This window comes from Pantherophis guttatus, chromosome 8, assembly GCF_059756535.1.
Source record: "Pantherophis guttatus breed Tessera chromosome 8, ASM5975653v1, whole genome shotgun sequence".
NCBI classification, from domain to species: Eukaryota; Metazoa; Chordata; class Lepidosauria; order Squamata; family Colubridae; genus Pantherophis; species Pantherophis guttatus.
The window spans coordinates 1,988,813-2,006,208 of NC_142070.1; the positions used below are offsets into that span (position 1 = coordinate 1,988,813).

The following is a 17,396-nucleotide window of genomic DNA, read 5'->3' on the forward strand; positions in this document are numbered from 1 at the left end:
TTCTTTCTAAATTGCCAACTTTCCTTGTTTTTGTTCTGAGTAGAAAATGCTCCTGTGTGGAACCCGCTGGATATAATTAGAAACTTACCCAGAATGGCCATCCACAAAGTGATGACAATAAGGAAGAAGTTAAGTATAAGACATATTGTGGCGCAGTCGTGTCCTATGAGGAATCGTATTACCACGGTTTTAAGAGCTGGTTTTGGGGAAAACAAACACGGAAAAGGATTATATTCAGTTTTACCGCCAAGGACTTCACTGTTTGGGATGCATCCCCCTGGGCTTCCTCTGACAGCATCCCAGGCTTAGCAGGGGGGGGGGGGGTCTCCATTCCTCCTCTGCCTGGAGAGGGTCCAGAGCCTCCCTTCCCTCCTCTCTCGGAGGGGCCTCTCTCCCACTGCTTGGCACGCATCCCCACAACCATCCTGGTGATGGAAGGCTGTAGGGAGGGTGAATCTGCACCAGGCCTAGAAAGACGCTCAGAGGTGCAAAGACCTTTAGTTACAAGCTTTTTAACAGTTAAATCAATATTAGTAGTGTTTCAGATAAGAAAGGGTTGGTTCCAAAATTCACTTACTGGGTGGTGGTGGCGGCGGTGGTGGTGGTGGTGGATGTTTTGATTTGTGACCTAGAAAATAACACAGTGGGTTTTTACATCCAACTTCCCCAGCTGTGCCTCGCCCCAAGACGAGCGAGGCATTTGTTCCTAATTAAATACAGTATTCCACGACTTACCACAGCTCCTTTAGTGACTGTTCGAAATTACAACACATTGGAAAAGGTCAGTTATGACCATTTTTCACACTTATGACCATTGCAGCATCCAAATGGGGACGTGATCAAAATTCAGATGCTCGTATTTGTGACCGTTGCTATGTCTCGGGGTCGTGTGACCTTCTGACGAGCAAAGTCAGACCCATTTAACAATTGTGTCACTAACTTAACCTCTGTGGGGATTCGCTTAACAGCTGTGGCAAGAAAGCTTGTAAAATGGGGCAAAATTCTTGCTTATCAACAAAAAAATTGGGCTCTATTGTGGTTGTAAGTCGAGGCCTACCTGGACAGTGACAGAAAGTGCCGGTTCTGCCTGGGCATGGAAAGGAAGGTGGTGCTTTACCTTCAAGTGAGGATCTAACCCTCCTTTGGACTCTTTTCACCTGGCTGTCATGCTAGAGCTGCCTGGGCTGCCAGACGTTATTCTGGCCTTGAACAAATCTGCATGTCAATGCATGCCCATCACGCTATTTTTGGGGGATAAACCACGGATGGAAAAAGCAGAAGCAGGGCAAGAAACGTTAATCCCGCAACAAAAAGGAAGCGGAGAAAGGGGGACAGCATAGTTAAGCTCTAGTTTAAACAACACCACCATTCCCTGCACCTCACCAAGCCTTTCTATTTTCGGGAACCATCCTTCCTCCTATGACAGCAATATATCACCAGGTGTGTTGCGTCTTGTGCTTTCGAAGCTGTGCCCACTAAAGGAGGCCTGATTTTAGATGTATTTAATCTGTCTCTGGACTACTTATGGACAGTTGGAAAGAAGGAATTAATCGGAACAATTAAAACTGCTGATTAATGGCGTGGCAACAAAAGGGAAGGGCGTAGCAACGGAAGAAGACATGATGACACCATATATAGAATACAAAGAACTAAACCCTTTAGTCTTTATAACCTTACTGATATTGGAATTGAAAGGAAAGAAAAAAAAAGATGGACAGATTGGAGAAAGGAAAAAAAACTGGAATATATTGAGTAGCAAGACAAGAAAAAATACTACAGTCTGATTTAAATGGAGGCAAATGCTCTTTATGCAATTAATGTCTAAATAATGTGAGGAGATTTCCTCCTTCTTTTTCTCTCTTTTCTAATTTTTCCTTTTTTCCTATAATTTTTTTATTTTATTCCTCTTTTTTTTCTTCCTCTTTCTTTTTCTAATTTTTTCTTTTGATCTCTTTTGCCTTACTTTTATCCTTTTTTTTCTTCTCTCTTTCTCCTTCCTTTTTTACTTTTTATTATTATTATTGAGAGAAGCGATTTTCAAAGTGGGAAAAATGTGATTATAGAAAAACTATAAGAAACATGAAGATTATGAATGAATTTTTGATTACTAATAAGAATTGTTGATAGACTTAACGATTACAGAAAATTGGTTTCTTAAAAGGGTTTAAAATATTGTTCTTTATAGAAAATAAGAAAATGTGAATGAAGCTTTGAATAGTAACAAGAATTGTCTATAGATTTTATGATTAGTTGTTGTTTCTTTGTGCCCTCATGCCCACTGCTCTACATACCTGATAGGCTGACGATAAATCAGCACTCTTATTGACTGGCAAGGGGCCCATTTCTCAGGCTTCAATTATTCGTCTGGCTATTTTTGTCCCTGCTCGGCCAACAATCTTAGTAGCTGTGAGACCTAATGCATGTCCTTGTTCATTGCAACGTGAAGCTACCAATGAGTTCGGGTCTCCTTGTCTAATCACTCGCTGGTGTTCTCACAGTCTGGTTCCTCCCCATCTGTCTTAAATAGTCATAGAGGCAATCCATGCAGAAAATCCAGTAAATTACATTAGAAGTTCCTCCCACCTCCAAATCATCTTTGTAGTACATGAAATGTTCATCTTAGATTAAACTCCCTCCACTCTTTGATGGACTAATGATGCTGGACAGAAGACTCATCCCAGGTTTCACCAAGGAGGAGGCCACACTTTGGACCCTGGACACACCACTGAGAGGTCTGTTCTGGACTTTAAAAATGCTTCAGCCTCTCTTGCCTAGGAAACAGTTCCTGCCTATCTCCTTCAAGGCAATTTGCTTGCTATCTGCAGATCTGCCCCTCGACCACCTCTGTTCCCTCTCTGAAGAGACAACTGACAGCATCCCAGGCTCCTGTCAGAAAGCAGGGGGTCTCCATTCCTCCTCCTGAATAGAGGGGGGCCAGATCCTCCCTTCCTCTCTCGCATGGGCCTCCTTCCCATTGCTTGGCCCGCATCCCCACAGTCATCCAGGTGATGGAAGGCTGACGGTGAGGGTGAAGCAGCATCAGACCTTCAAGAAGCCAATGCAGCTAAGTACGTTTCAAAACACAAGATCCAAAAAAAGTTAAAGTAATATTAGTAGCTGGCTTACATACCTTTGTGTGGTTTTTCTGATTTTGGTTTTTCTTCATCATCGGGGGCATGAGCTAGAAAATGACAGAATATATTGGGATTAATGTAATATTCCAATGTCATGACTGCCTGCTCTGGAACAACTGTAGGTAGCTTAAAAGTAACATTAAAAGTAAGATATAAAAAGCAAAGCAAAGACAGTTGATGGAAGACCAGTCCTTAATAGAAAAACAAACAAACAAACAACAAAAACAGGAACAACGGGGTTCAACCAGCCATTCTACCCCAAGGCCAAATTTTCAGCAATTTGTGAAACTTAAATAGGATGTCAGCAGTATGGATTTCTGGGTGAGCAGTAATATCATTCCAGGGGGCGGAGCCATCCTTGGGAAGACACACCTCCTGGATCTGTATGGCAGTGCTTGATAGGATCCAGAGCAAACCGACTGTGGCTGACTACACTGGGCAGGTCAAAACATAGAAAGACGTGCGATCCCTGGTGGCTGGGCTCTAAGCCACGAAGAGCTTCATAGGTGATAATCAGCAGCCTGATCTGCAGCCAGAAGGCCACTGACAATCAATGCTGCTCGTGAAGCAATGGGGACATGTACAGGGCCTCCACTGCACACGCTGCTGCATTCTGGATAGTTGTAGCATCTGAGTAGTCTCCCATGGAGCCCCAGGTAAAGCACATTACAGGAGTCCAATTGCAAGGTGAAGAAGGCATCATGGACTGTTCTGAGGAGCCTCCTGGGCCGGGAACAGGTGCAACTGGGATACCAGATTGACCTGTGGAATAACTCTCCTCACCACAGCTTCCACTTCCTCCTTGATCAGGAGCTGGAAGTTCAGGAGGACCTGCCCTCGTGCACCCATCCTGCCTGGGGAAGTGTCACTTCATTAAAGACCAAAGAAGGAATGTCCTTGGGCCCACGGAAGCCAAACCAACAAAGCCATTTGGTCTTGTCAGGACTGGGTTTGAGCCTGTTTCTCCCCATCCTGGTTTGCAAAGCCTCCGGTCTGGTCGTGGATCAGGACTTTAAGAATGTCACTTGTCCCCCAGTTCAGATGCACAACTGGGTATGATCAGCATGATGATGAGCCCAGAGCCCAAACTGATGGATGACCTCACCCAATGGTTCATCTAGATCAGGGATCTCCAAACGTGGCAACTTTAAGACTTCTGGACTTCAACTCCCAGAATTCTCCAGCCAGAAAGCCCACAAGTCTTAAAATTGCCACATTTGGAGACTCCTGATCTAGAGGTTAAGCAGACCTGAAGAGAGAATTGACCTCTTGCCCCTATCAAGACCAATTGACACAGGCCACAGAGGAAGGAGGAGAGCAGTGCCAGTAAACCATTACTCCCAGTCCCCGAAGCTTCCCCCAAATGGGGCCTTGGTACAATGGTCAATGGTACTGAACGCTACCAAGGAGCCAAGAAGTACCAAGATGGATGCACCACTCTCATTTTGCTCTGCCACAGGACTTCGACATATGGAACCGAACTGCCTCCATTCTGAACCCTGGCCTGAATCCCAACTGAACAGGTCTAGATCATCTATTTCCTTCAGGTCCTCTAGAGTGGAAGCCTGATAGTCCCAAATGCTTTCTGTTCAAAGGGAAGGTTCGAGACTGGATGAAAGTGGTCAAGGATGATGGGGTCCAGCAATTGCCCCTTAAGGAGAGGCACACCACAGACTCCTTCAAGGCTGACGGTACTGTCCCCTCCTGCAGAAAACACCACATTACCCAGACACAGGCCACTTGCTGGGCAGCTGGAACCATCTGAGAGGGTCTAACTAACAGGGGGCTGAGCTGACAGACTGGAGGAGCCCATCTACCTCCCCAGGAGTTACAGAGGCAAACGTGCTCCAGGTAAGTAGAAGGCCATATCATAGGTACCTCATCAGGACCTGTCCAGACCAGGGGTGAAATGTAAAATTTGTTACTACCAGTTCTGTGGGTGTGACTTGGGGGGGGGGTAATGTGACTAGGTGGGCGTGGCCAACTTTTTTTTTTTAACTTTTCAAAGCATTTTTTCTAATGCTTTGAAAAGCCTTTGCCAATCAGGCAACTCAGCTGGGATCATCAGAGCCTTTTTTTTTTACTTTTAAAAGCATTTTTTCGTCCGAAGAGGTTGTAGAAAAAATGCTTTTAAAAGTAAAAAACAAAAGCCTTTGATGATCGTGCGGCTCAGCTGGGCATGGTGGTGGTGGTGGGGCACATGGATTTTTGCTACCGGTTCTCCGAACCACCCGCCGCCATCGCTACCGGATCAGGTGATCCGGTCCGAACTGGGAGAATTTCACCCCTGGTCCAGACACTCTGAGCTGATCCAAGCAACTTTATCTGCCAAATATCAGGAATATTTCTCACAACAGCCCTGCAGATCATCCTGTGACTGATTGGGTCACCTTGAACAGGGTCAACAGGTGGCTATTGGGAGATGTGATAAGGACAGAGAAATAACACTGTTCTGCCACCACAATTGCCATCATGCAAACTCTTAATATGGGTTATTAAGAGAGCCACTTTGGTCTAGTGGTGAAGACATCAGACCAGAAACCAGGAGACTGTAAGTTCTAGTCCTGCCTTAGGTGAGAAAGCTGGCTGGGTGACCTTGAGCCAGTCACTCTCTCTCAGCTCAACTCACCTTAGAGGATTGATGTTGTGAGAAAACAGGAAGAGAAAGGAGTATCGGGTACGTTCACTGACTTGAGTTATTTGTAAATATAATAAAGGCAGGATATAAACAAACAAACAAACAATTAAATATTCTGGTTTAAACCATAAGATCCAAAACAGTTGCAGTAATAGCATTCTGGCTAAAATGACTGGCTGTTACAAAAGCTTACAAACCTTTGTGTGATTTTTCTTTTTTCTTTTCTTTCACTATCTCTTCTTCACCAGGAACTGGAATTAAAGCATGAGAGAATATGTTTCATTTAGGGTTCAAGGCTGCTCACTCTGGAAACTCTCAGTGGTTTACAAGGAATAACACTGAGAAGTGATGTATATCAGAGAAAAGAAGACAAGGTTGACCAGAAGAACAATCCATAATGAATCTCTCTGGAGATTCTCTCTAATCCAGGTCATGGTTGTCCCAAAGATGCTTTTCCCAAAGGCAACTGGATTTTCTTGGTTTTTTTTAAGTTTTGCTTCTCATCTAAGAAGCTTCTATGGTTTCCTCCAGCCTTGGTTTCCAAAAACCAAGAAAGTCCAGTTGCCTTTTGGAAAATCACCTTTGGGAAACCATAACCGAGAAAGCCAAAAAAGGGGAGAAAACCCAGAAATATTCATCTGGACATCCTACCCCCCAAGGCCAGATTTTCAGAAACACGTGAAGCATCAATAAAGTGCCAGCAATATGGATGACCCTGCTTAGTTGACAAGACCCAGAGCATCCAGGCAGGCTGAAACATAGGGAGATGTTGAATTTCCAGCGGCTGTTCGGACGCAGGCCGTGAGGAGATAACCAGCATCGTGAATTACACCCAGAAGCCAACTGGCAACTAGCACAACTTGTGAAGTGAGGGAGACACATGAACACACTATGATACATCCAGTACAGCCTGCAACGCTACATTCTGGATCAGCTGTAGCATAACAAGTTTTCCAACGCAGCTGTAAAAGTAACAGAGGGATCGAATCAAGATCACCTGAAGTGTTGGTTTAAAAAAAAGTTAAAGCTTTCCCCTGTCCAGTCGTGTCCAACTCGAGGGAGCGATGCTCATCTCCGTTTCTTGGCCAACGGAACCAATGTTGTCATTTTCTGTGGCCAGGTGGCCAGCAAGGCTATACGCCAGAGGTGCAGGGGACGCTGTTACCTTCCCACTGAAGTGGTACCTATTAATCTCTCAAATTTGCATGCTTTCAACCTGCTAGGTGGGCAGCAGTCAGGTCAAGGAATAGGAGCTCTCCCCATTGCACTGCGCTCAGGTTTCAAACCGAGACTCTCAGCTTTCCAGCTGACAAGCGCAGCCTTTTTAACCCCTGGGCCATTGTGCCCCACGTAAGCGTTAGTAACACTTTGTAATGCTTGGTAAGGCCATGCTTGGAATGTTGCATCCAGTTTTGGCCTTCACGGTTTTTAAAAGATGTTGAGACTCTAGAAAGGGTGCAGAGAAGAGCCACAAAGACGACTAGGGGACTGGAGGCCAAAACAAATGAAGAACGGTTGCAGGAATTGGGCATATCTAGTTTAACAAAGAGAAGGAGTAGGTGTGACATGATAGCAATATCCAATATCTGAGGGGCTGCCACAAAGACGAGGAGATCAAACTATTCTCCAAAGCATTTGAGGGCAGGACAAGAAGCAATGGATGGAAAGTAATCAAGGAGAGAAGCAACCTGGAACTAAGGAGGAGTTTTCTCACAGTGAGAACAATTAATCAGGCCTGGCTCTGGAAGTTGTGGTTGCTCCAATATTGAAGGTTTTTAAGAAGAGATTGGACAGCCACTTGTCTGGAATGGTCTAGGGTCTCCTGCTTGGCCAGGGAGGTTGGCCAAGAAGACCTCCAAGGTTCCTTCCAACTCTGTTATTCTGTAAATTCCAGGGCAGCCTCATGTAAATCACACTAGAGTAGTCCAATTGGAAGGCAAACAAGGCATCAGTGACAACTTGAGTGGTCTCCTGGTCCTGGAACAGATGCGCCTGGCACATCTGTAGAAAGACTCTCCTGGCCAAACTTCCCCTGTCCTAGGATGGAAGGAGCACAAACTCGGAATCCAGGAGAACCAACGTTTCTCACGCCTCGCAAACTCTTTAAAGACCAAAGATGGAATTTCTCTAGAGTTGGGGGGGAGGGGCAAAGAAACCCATTGGACCTGAACGTTGATGTGATTGTTAGAATTTTTTAACTTGCTTTTCTGTAGGAATTCTCATCTTTCTCTAAAAGATCCACAATATTTATCCCGTTCACCGAGAACTGCTTCCCAGCAGCTCCCTCCTGATACTCAGTACTCTTACATTGTATGCTACACCAATAAGACTATTTTATTTAACACTTATTCAGTGTATATGTCGCCCATCTTGTGGCTTGCATATCATCTTGGCTGGCCTGCTAGAGCTTACGTACTTGGTGGTGGTCGATGTTTCTTTGCTTCATGAGGTTTCTTTGGGCCTACAAAAATGAGAGAATTTTGTTCTACATTCAGTTTTAAAGTCTTCATTACTAATATCTTTAAAAAAACCATTGGCCCCAAAGAAATGGTAATTGGTGAAAACCCGTTCTCCAATTGCATAACATAGAAGCTGATGCGGGATCCAATCCAGGTTTGGATTCTTTTCATCTTGCTGAGAGTTTAGAGGTGGATTGGTTTCCAGCGGATATTCCACCCAACAGGGAGACCCCTCGTGCAAGTCATCCCTTTCAGAATGAACAAAATTATAAAAAATGCAGAAACCGAATCAAAATAAGCCACATGCAGCTAGAAACATTAGGAGAAATGAATACAGAAAATATAAATGTACAGGTAGTCCTTCACTTACGACTACAATTGAGTCCAGAATTTCTGTCGCCAAGTGAGACAGTTGTTACGTGAATGTTGCCCTGTTTTATGACCTTTCTTGTCACAGCTGTTGAATGAATCGCTCTAGTTGTTAAGTTAGCAATCTGGTTGTTAAAGGAATCTGGTTTCCTCATTGACTTTACTTGCCAGAAGGTCGTAAAAGGGGATCGCGTGACTGCTGGACACCGCAACGGTCATAAATATGACTCAGTTGCCAAGCATCTGAATTTTGATCACGTGACCATAGGGATGTTGCAAGGGTCGTAAGTGTGAAAAATGGTCCTATGTCACTTTTTGCAGTGCCATTGAAACAGTCGCTGAATGAGCTGTTGTAAGTCGAGGACTACCTGTAATGTAAGAGATCTCAGGTTTCTTCCTGGCCTTCTGTTATCTACTAAGGCCAATGGTCTTCGTTTGCATCTTGCAAACAATGGTCTGATAAAACTTACAACAGGCCACTGTGAGCTGCAACCTTCCTTATGTGCTCATTGCACAATGAGTGGCATGCTTATTGCTACTCGCCTATAGGCAGGAATTTTACCAGACTAAAGCAGCCTTTGCTGTTCAGTCACTAAGTTGTGCCTGACACTTTCCATCCCCATGGACCACAGCAAGTCACACACACACACACACACACACACACACACACACACACACACACACACACCCCTATCCTCCACTGTCTCCTGGAGTTTGTCCAAATGTGGGTCCATTGCATCAATGACCCTATCTAACCACCTCATCCTCTGCCATCCCCTTCCTCTTTGGTCTTCCCAACATCAGGGTCCTTTCCAAGGAGCCCTTTCTTCTCATTTGGTGGCCAAAGTATTTGAGCTTCTGCTTCAGGATCTGGCCTTCCAAAGGACACTCAGGGTTGACTTCTTTTAGGATCGACTGATTGGATCTCCTTGCAGTCCAAGGGACTCTCAAGAGTCTTCTCCAACACCACATTTTCAAAGCATCAATTGTTCACCCCATTCTATGAAAAGGGGGCTTCCAGTTGAACAGAAAGCCCATCTAAAGGTCAAGGTTTCTCCCTCTCCAGACTTTCCCTCTCTAGGTGTGGTGCTCATCTCCGTTTCTTAGCTAAGGGAGCCAGCATTGTCCAAAGACCCTTTCCGTGGTCATGTGGCCAGCATGACTATATGCCGAGGTGCACAGGACTCTGTTACCTTCCCACCAATAGTGGTACTTATTTATCTACTCGCATTTGTCTGCTTTCAAACTGCTAGGTGGGCAGGAGCTGCAGCGACTAACGAGAGCTCACCCCAACGTGCGATGCTTGGGTCTCGAACCCAGGCTGTTGGCTTTGCAACTGACATCTTTAACAGCTGTGCCAATGTGACCCCATCAGAACTAAACTGTTGTTAATAATATTCTGCGTAGGATAGAAGGTGAGCTGCAAATGCTTACATACCTTCTTCATGTTGTTCATGTTTTTTCTTTTCATGAGCTTCTTTCTTTGAGCCTATGAGAAGGCAAAATGCTTGTTTACATCCAGTTTAAGTATTACAGTGAGCTGGTGTTGGAGTTTCCAGGGGGTTTTCTATCCTTGATTCAAAATATTCCTACATGAGCACCTCACATGCTAATCCCTTTCGAGGTAGCCAACATTATTATATACACAGAAAAGAAACAAGAAATAGAAGAGCAAAAACAGCTATGTTGTTGTAAGTATTTGGATTATCTGAATTCAGTAACCTGAGATAGACCTGAAGGGAGAGGAAAACTGGGAAAATGAAAGACGTAAACAAGAACTAGATCAAAAAAAAGGGGAAACAAAGCAAGGAAAATAACATACAGCCAGGAATTGAAAGTATGTCAAGGTGGGAGCCAATCTTATTTCTACAGGGATAATGGTCCACAGGGAAGAAGCCACCATGGAGAAGGCCTTTCTTCTTGGTCCCACTAGATGGACCTCCTTAAGAGAGGGGACCCATAAATGGCTTGCGCCCCCCCTGCCCGCTCCGATGGGTCAGGTGGATGTAACTGGGAAAAGGCTCAAACAACTAACCTACCTCCCTTCCTCTCCATTTCCTTCTTTCCTCCTCCCCACCCTTCCTTCTTCATTCCTCCCTCCCTCCCTCCCTCCCTCCTTCCTTCCTTCCTCTCTCCCTCCCTCCCTCTATAACGCTACATCACTCATTGTAATTTACAAATACAACATGGTACAAAAATACAAAATGTTTAGGTATAAAATCACATTCAACCTAAAAGTAAAAGAAACATGAATAGTATCTGTTCTTCATGTGTTCCATCATGCCAGATACTTAACAGCTCCCTGAAACCCTGTTTGGAATAGCAGCGTTTTTAAAACTTTCTTAAATTGCAAGGAGAATGCAAATCTGATTTCTATTGGAAGAGCAGAAGAGCACAAGAAGAGCACACCAGATTAAACCATAAGGTCTCAATTAGTTAAAGGAGTAATATTAAATTACACACCAAATTAAATGCTTGGCTATAAAAGCGTACGTACCTTCTCCTTTCTCCTCATCATGGTGTTTCTTTGAATCTGGAAAATGACAGAATTGCATTTTTACATCCGGCCTAAAGCCATCATTTCCAATGCGTTACTAGGACTCTACAAGGCGCATGCCCCTAAATAAATATGGATAATGAAACAGCCATTCTCTGCTTGCATTGAGGACAAGGTGATGCATTGCAACTCTCCCTCAGGCTGGCCCCATAGACCCTCTCCCCTTCTCTCCCTCAGGCTTGCCCCACAGAAGCCTCTCTTATCCTCTCCCCTTCTCTCCCTCAGGCTGGCCCCATAAATCCTCTCCTCTCCCCTTCTCTCCCTCAGGCTGGCCTCACAGAAGCCTCTCCTGTCCTCTCCCCTTCTATCGTCTCCTATCCTATCCCCTTCTCTCCCTCAGGCTTTCTAGCTCCTTCTCTCCATGAGGCTTGCCCCACAGAAGCCTGTCCTATGGTATCCCGTTCTCTCCAGAGTTATTTTCAAGTTGGGAGGGGAAGTAGAAGGTCTAACTAATTAGCATCAGAGCGTGTTATGATAACATAGGAAATACTAATGCTCTGATGGTCATTTTGAAAAATCCTTTCCTACTGAGCACCTAGAAGCCAAGAGGAACATACATGGCAAATTTCAAGTTTGTAGGCTTTACGGTTCTGGAGATTTCATGATTAATGCGTGAGTGGTTTTCGCATTTATTTATTTATTTATTTATTTATTTATTTATTTATTTATTTATTTATTTATTTATTTATTTATTTATTTATTTATTTATTGCAATTTATATGCCGCCTTTCTCCCTAGGGACTCAAGGCGGCTTACAAAATGACAACTTCAATAGAAATCACAATACAATACCAAATTAAAATCAGTAACCCAATTACAAAACGATTTAAAATTATACCAGTGTACCCCCAAACGGATCAGTTTAATTGGCGGAAGAGCCACGTCTTCAGCTCGCGACGGAAGGAAAGAAGGTCGGGGGCTGTCCTGAGCTCAGTAGGAAATCCATTCCAGAGGGTCGGGGCTCCCACAGAGAACGCCCTCCCCCTGGGGGTCGTTAGCCGACATTGTTTGGCCAACGGCCAACTCTGTGAGAGCACACAGGACGATGGGAGAACGGCTGGAGATGGTCCTGCAAGTACCCCGGGCCTAAGCCATGAAGGGCTTTATAGGTGAGCACCAGCACCTTGAAACGTATCCGGAGTGCCACCGGTAGCCAGTGCAGCTCACGCAGGAGAGGTGTTACACGGGAGTATCTAGACGCCCCCATAACTACCTGCGCAGCTGCATTTTGGACTAGCTGAAGCCTCCGGACACATCCCAAGGGCAGCCCCATGTAGAGGGTGTTACAGTAGTCCAACCTAGAGGTAACAAGGGTGTGAGTGACCGTGGTGAGGGCATCCCGGTCTAGGAACGGGCGCAACTGGCGCACAAGACGGACCTGTGCAAAGGCCCCCCTGGTTAGGGCTGTCAGATGGTCATCTAAAGACAGCCGAGAATCCAGGAGGACACCCAAGTTGCGGACCCTGTCGGAGGGAGCAAGGGTTTCACCTCCGATCATTAAGGATGGAACCTTCAGATCCTGGGATGCCGGCATCCACAGCCACTCAGTCTTGGAAGGGTTGAGTCTAAGCCTGTTCCTCCCCATCCAAACCCGCACCACTTCCAGGCAGTGGGACATCACGGAAAGGGCATCCCTAGGGTGGTCAGGGGTGGAGATGTAAAGCTGGGTATCATCAGCATATTGATGATACCTCACCCCAAAACCACGGATGATCTCACCCAGCGGTTTCATATAGATATTAAAGAGCAGAGGAGAGAGAATCGAGCCCTGAGGCACCCCACAAGTGAGAGGCCTCTGGGAGGATCCCTGACCCTCCGCCCAAACAGACTGCAGACGGCCCGAGAGATAGGAGGAGAACCACTGTAAAACAGTGCCTCCTAACCCTATCCCCGTGAGCCGCTGCAGCAGGATACCATGGTCGATGGTATCGAATGCCGCTGAGAGGTCAAGAAGGACCAGGATGGAGGAACAACCCCCATCCCTGGCCCGCCAGAGATCATTTACTAGGGCGACCAATGCCGTTTCCGTGCTGTGGCTATGCCTGAAATCAGATTGGTAAGGATCCAGGTAGTCAGTTTCCTCCAGGAATTGAGGGAATTGCTGTGCCACCACGGACTCAACAACCTTCGCTAAAAAGCGAAGGTTGGAGACTGGACGGTAGTTGTTAAGTACATCAGGATCCAGGTTAGGCTTCTTAAGGAGGGATCGAACCACCGCCTCTTTAAGCGCAGCGGGAAAGACCCCTTCCTTTAATGAAGCGTTGACAATAGCCTGGATCCAGTCTTCAGTTACCTCCCTGGCTGCCGAAACAAGCCAGGAGGGACAAGGGTCCAGTAAACATGTGGAAGACCCCAGCCTACCCATAATCCTGTCCACGTCATCCAATGATACAGGCTCAAACTCAACCCAGATGTCTCCACCGAGACTAGGCCCTGTCACCTCAACGGACTCTGTCCAGTCGGAGTCCAACCCGGTCCGAATCTGAGTGATTTTATCTTGCAGAAACTGTGCAAAGTCCTCAGCACGGCCCTGTAAGGGGTCCTCCCTCTCTCCCTGATTAAGGAGGGAGCGGGTCACTCTAAACAGGGCTGCTGGGCGATTTTCTGCAGATGCAATGAGAGTGGCGAAATAGTTATGTTTCGCTACTTCCATCGCCACAAGATAAGACCTAATATGGGTTCTTAGTTGTGTTCGGTCGGACTCGGATCGGGAGGATCTCCAACCACCCTCCAGGCGTCTTTTCCGACGCTTCATTTCCCTGAGCTCCGCGGTAAACCAAGGAGCCGCCCGGGATCTGCATCGGATCAGAGGCCGCAAAGGCACGATTCGATCCAGGGCCCCCACCGCAGCCTGTTCCCAGGCCGCGACAAGGGTCTCAGATGAATCGTGGGCTAAGGAGGCGGGAAATGACCCAAGCTCCATCAGGAAACTTTCGGGTTTCATCAGGCACCTGGGGCGGAACCATCTTACTGGTTCCACACCCCTGCGACGGGGGATGGCGGAGGAAAAGTCAAGTCTAAGGAGGGAATGATCGGTCCATGACAGAGGGTCAATAGATAGAGTCCCCTCCCCACGATCATTTATCCACTGTCCAGAGAGAAAAATAAGGTCGAGTGTGTGTCCTCCAATATGAGTTGGGCCCTGTACAATCTGAGTCAGGTCCATGGCCGTCATGGAGGTCATGAACTCCCGCACCAACTCAGATGACTCACCAGCCGATGGCAGATTGAAATCTCCCACAACCAAAAGGTTGGGGAGTTCCACCGTCAATTCGGCTAAGACATCTAGTAGTGCGGGCAGGGCTGAGGCCACGCAGCTGGGGGAGAGGTACGTGATCAACAGCCCAGACTGAACTCCAGGGTCCCATTTCAAAAGGAGGGATTCACACCCGCCAACCTGAGGAACAGTGACCTCCCTAGGCCTAAGACTTTCCTTAATAACTACCGCCACTCCTCCGCCCCTCCCCTGGAGCCGTGGCTGGTGTAGTATCCGGAAACCTGGGGGACACAAATCCATGAGAGGGACACCGCCCTCCGACCCCAGCCAGGTCTCAGTGATACAAGCCAGGTCCGCATCCTCCTCGTCTATAAGATCTCGGACGAGGAGTGTCTTGTTCACCATGGACCTGGCATTTAAGTACACCAGTCGGAGTCCAGGGCTCCGCACTCTGTCACCGTCGGGGGAGCAGGATGAGCTGAGGGGGCAGGAGGGCACCACTGCTTGAACGAAGCGGCGGCGCCCTCCTAGCCCAACCCTCTCCCGACCTCTTCGTCTCCCAACTGTCACAAGGATTGGAAGACCCTCTCTCCACTGAGCCTCTTTGTTCCCTCCTCCTCCCTCCCTCCCCCCACAACCATCCGACGGGCCCAATTGCTGAACCGGAGGAGCCGCCCTCGGCTCAACCCTTACCACCCGCCTCCCGGGTCCCCTTAAAATTTTATTAAAAACATTAATTAAAAAACCCCTCAAACCACGCTTAGAAGCATGCCACCACTCGGGGTTCCAAAACCCGTCCTTGAGGTAGGCCTTCGATAAATTCGAACGCCATGCCTGCGAGAGGGGGGCATCTCGCAGAGCAAGGAGGGTCGCCGAAGTGTAAGCCATAATAAATATGAGAAGTGGATGGAAAATAGCAACAGGAAACCGAGATAATAAACAAGAGGGATAATGATGGTAAAATAGGAGTCAACCCAGGCTGGCATAACCACCGCTCTCTCACAGCGGTGGAGAATCCAAGGCTGCAAAGAATGAGTCCCGCGGAATCAGCCGCAGCCACCCTCTCACGGTGACTAGATGGGGAACATCCACCGGCGGAGTCATAGAGCAGTTCCTAGGAACATGATGCAGCAGCAGTCCACCAGGATTCATAGTTCATCAGTCTGTAACTCCATAACTCTGTCCAATACAACAAGAGCAATAAGGCAGTAATAGGCGTGAAAAGATAAGATGTAACACTTTACGGTGTGAGAGGAGCCAGGAGTCAGATAGCAGTTCAAAGAGGGGAGATGACAAAAGTCCCAACAGACAACTGAAGATGAGTAAAACAAACAGGCCGAACGAGGCAGGCAACAGTCTGGGGGGGGGGGCGACAAAAAATGGGGGAGGGAGAGACCCCAGGGAAGAGCAAGATGGATGGATAATTATCACTTCCCCTCCGGCCAACTCCCCGCCCCCCAGATCTTCTTCAGGACCACCCGCCCCGCAGTCATAGCCTGTCCTCGCCGGGCAGTTACAGCCCAGATCTTCCCGGCCTCTCATCTCCAGTGTGACATTCACCGCCATCAACAAGGCTGCCACAGTACCCGCTGCCTTAATCTCAGCAGATTCATCGGGGGGGGGCTAACGATCTTACAGCAGCCAAAGCACCTGTAGCCTCCCCCGATTAGATGTAAAATCGCCAAGTGTCTGCAGCGTTTAATAGCGCCGATCCGGCCGGTAAAACTCCAAGGGCCTCAGCGCAATTGCAGGGGCCGACACCGCCCTCCCAGCGGCGCCCAGCTGATGCAATCCTCTCATCGCCGTCCCTGGGTCATCCGAGAGCCGTCTTCTGTCGGAGACGGCTCATTTGAACTGTCAAAGGCTCAGCATATCGGGCAGGGGGCCGATGAGTGGAAAAACGGCCTTCCCCGGTTTCCTGTCGCAACTCTTTCATCCCGATCTCAGCCGGCACTTCGGGGAACCGCCATCTCGCGCATGCGTAGCTAGGACTTAAGATATATATATATAGATATTTATTGATTTATTGATTTGATTTGATTTTTATACCGCCCTTCTCCAACAGGATTCAGGGCGGTGAACAGCCGAGATAAAACATAACATATAAAATTTAAAAGCAGTTTAAAAGACATTAAATAATTTCGGCCCTCAATTTAAAACAACCCAGTTAAAACCAATTTCAAATTAAAACCGAAAGGATGGGATCAAGCCAGCCCGGCTAGATGAAATAGATGTGTTTTCAGGGCCCAACGAAAAGTCCAGAGGTCTGGTATCGTGTGTATCTCTGGGGGTAGGTCGTTCCAGAGGGCAGGTGCCGCCACAGAGAAGGCTCTCCCCCTGGGGGTCGCCAGCCGACATTGTCTGGCCGACGGCACCCTGAGGAGGCCCTCTCTGTGCGAGCGAACTGGCCGGTGGGAGGCTATTGGCGGCAGAAGGCAAATTATCTCTGTGCATGTCCAAGATGGCCGCTCTCAGCTGAGCTATAAAGATATAAGATATTTTATCATAAAAGGGGGAAATGAAAATGAAACAAGAACTAGTAGAACAAGCGATTGTTATGGAGTAGTATACACAACTGCAAATACAATCGAGATATGAAAAAGATGCAAAGTTATATGGTTTTTACTTGGAGATGACAGAATTGGATGAGATACTCACAGGAACAGATGAGAAAATGATTTTAAAATTCTATAGTTATTTACTTGGAGTTAAATTAGAAGATCAACAAGTAAAAGAAACAATGATAGCATGGGCAAAAAAATTTTGGATATACAATAGAATTAGATAAATGGCAGCAATTATGGGAAAGAAATTACAAATTAACAATGGCTACAGCATATAAAGAGAACTTGTATAAAATGTTTTATAGGTGGCACATGTCACTGGAAAGATTGGCAAAAATGTTCAATGATAAATTAGCTAAATGTTGGAAATGCCACCAGACATCGGGATCGTACTATCACATGTGGTGGACATGTCCAGAAGTGAGAAATTATTGGGCAAAAATTTGAATATGGCTAGA

General features: G+C 46.8%; 1 protein-coding gene across 12 annotated transcripts in view; it reads right to left on the reverse strand.

Annotated features, from left to right (window-relative positions):
• LOC117658513 (uncharacterized) overlaps positions 1-17,396 on the reverse strand; it is a 60,936-nt gene that overhangs the window by 25,414 nt on the left and 18,126 nt on the right. For 8 of the 12 annotated variants that reach the window (XM_087874790.1, XM_087874786.1, XM_087874789.1 and 5 more), the window contains exons 6-12: positions 11,098-11,133; positions 10,039-10,089; positions 8,189-8,233; positions 5,970-6,023; positions 3,131-3,181; positions 578-628; positions 89-196 (exon numbers count right to left, since the gene is read on the reverse strand). In XM_087874790.1, the coding sequence (XP_087730916.1) occupies positions 89-196; positions 578-628; positions 3,131-3,181; positions 5,970-6,023; positions 8,189-8,233; positions 10,039-10,089; positions 11,098-11,133 (396 nt within the window). The remainder of the gene's footprint in view (positions 1-88; positions 197-577; positions 629-3,130; positions 3,182-5,969; positions 6,024-8,188; positions 8,234-10,038; positions 10,090-11,097; positions 11,134-17,396) is intronic. The other 4 variants (XM_087874792.1, XM_087874793.1, XM_060692231.2 and 1 more) reach the window with 3 other exon arrangements.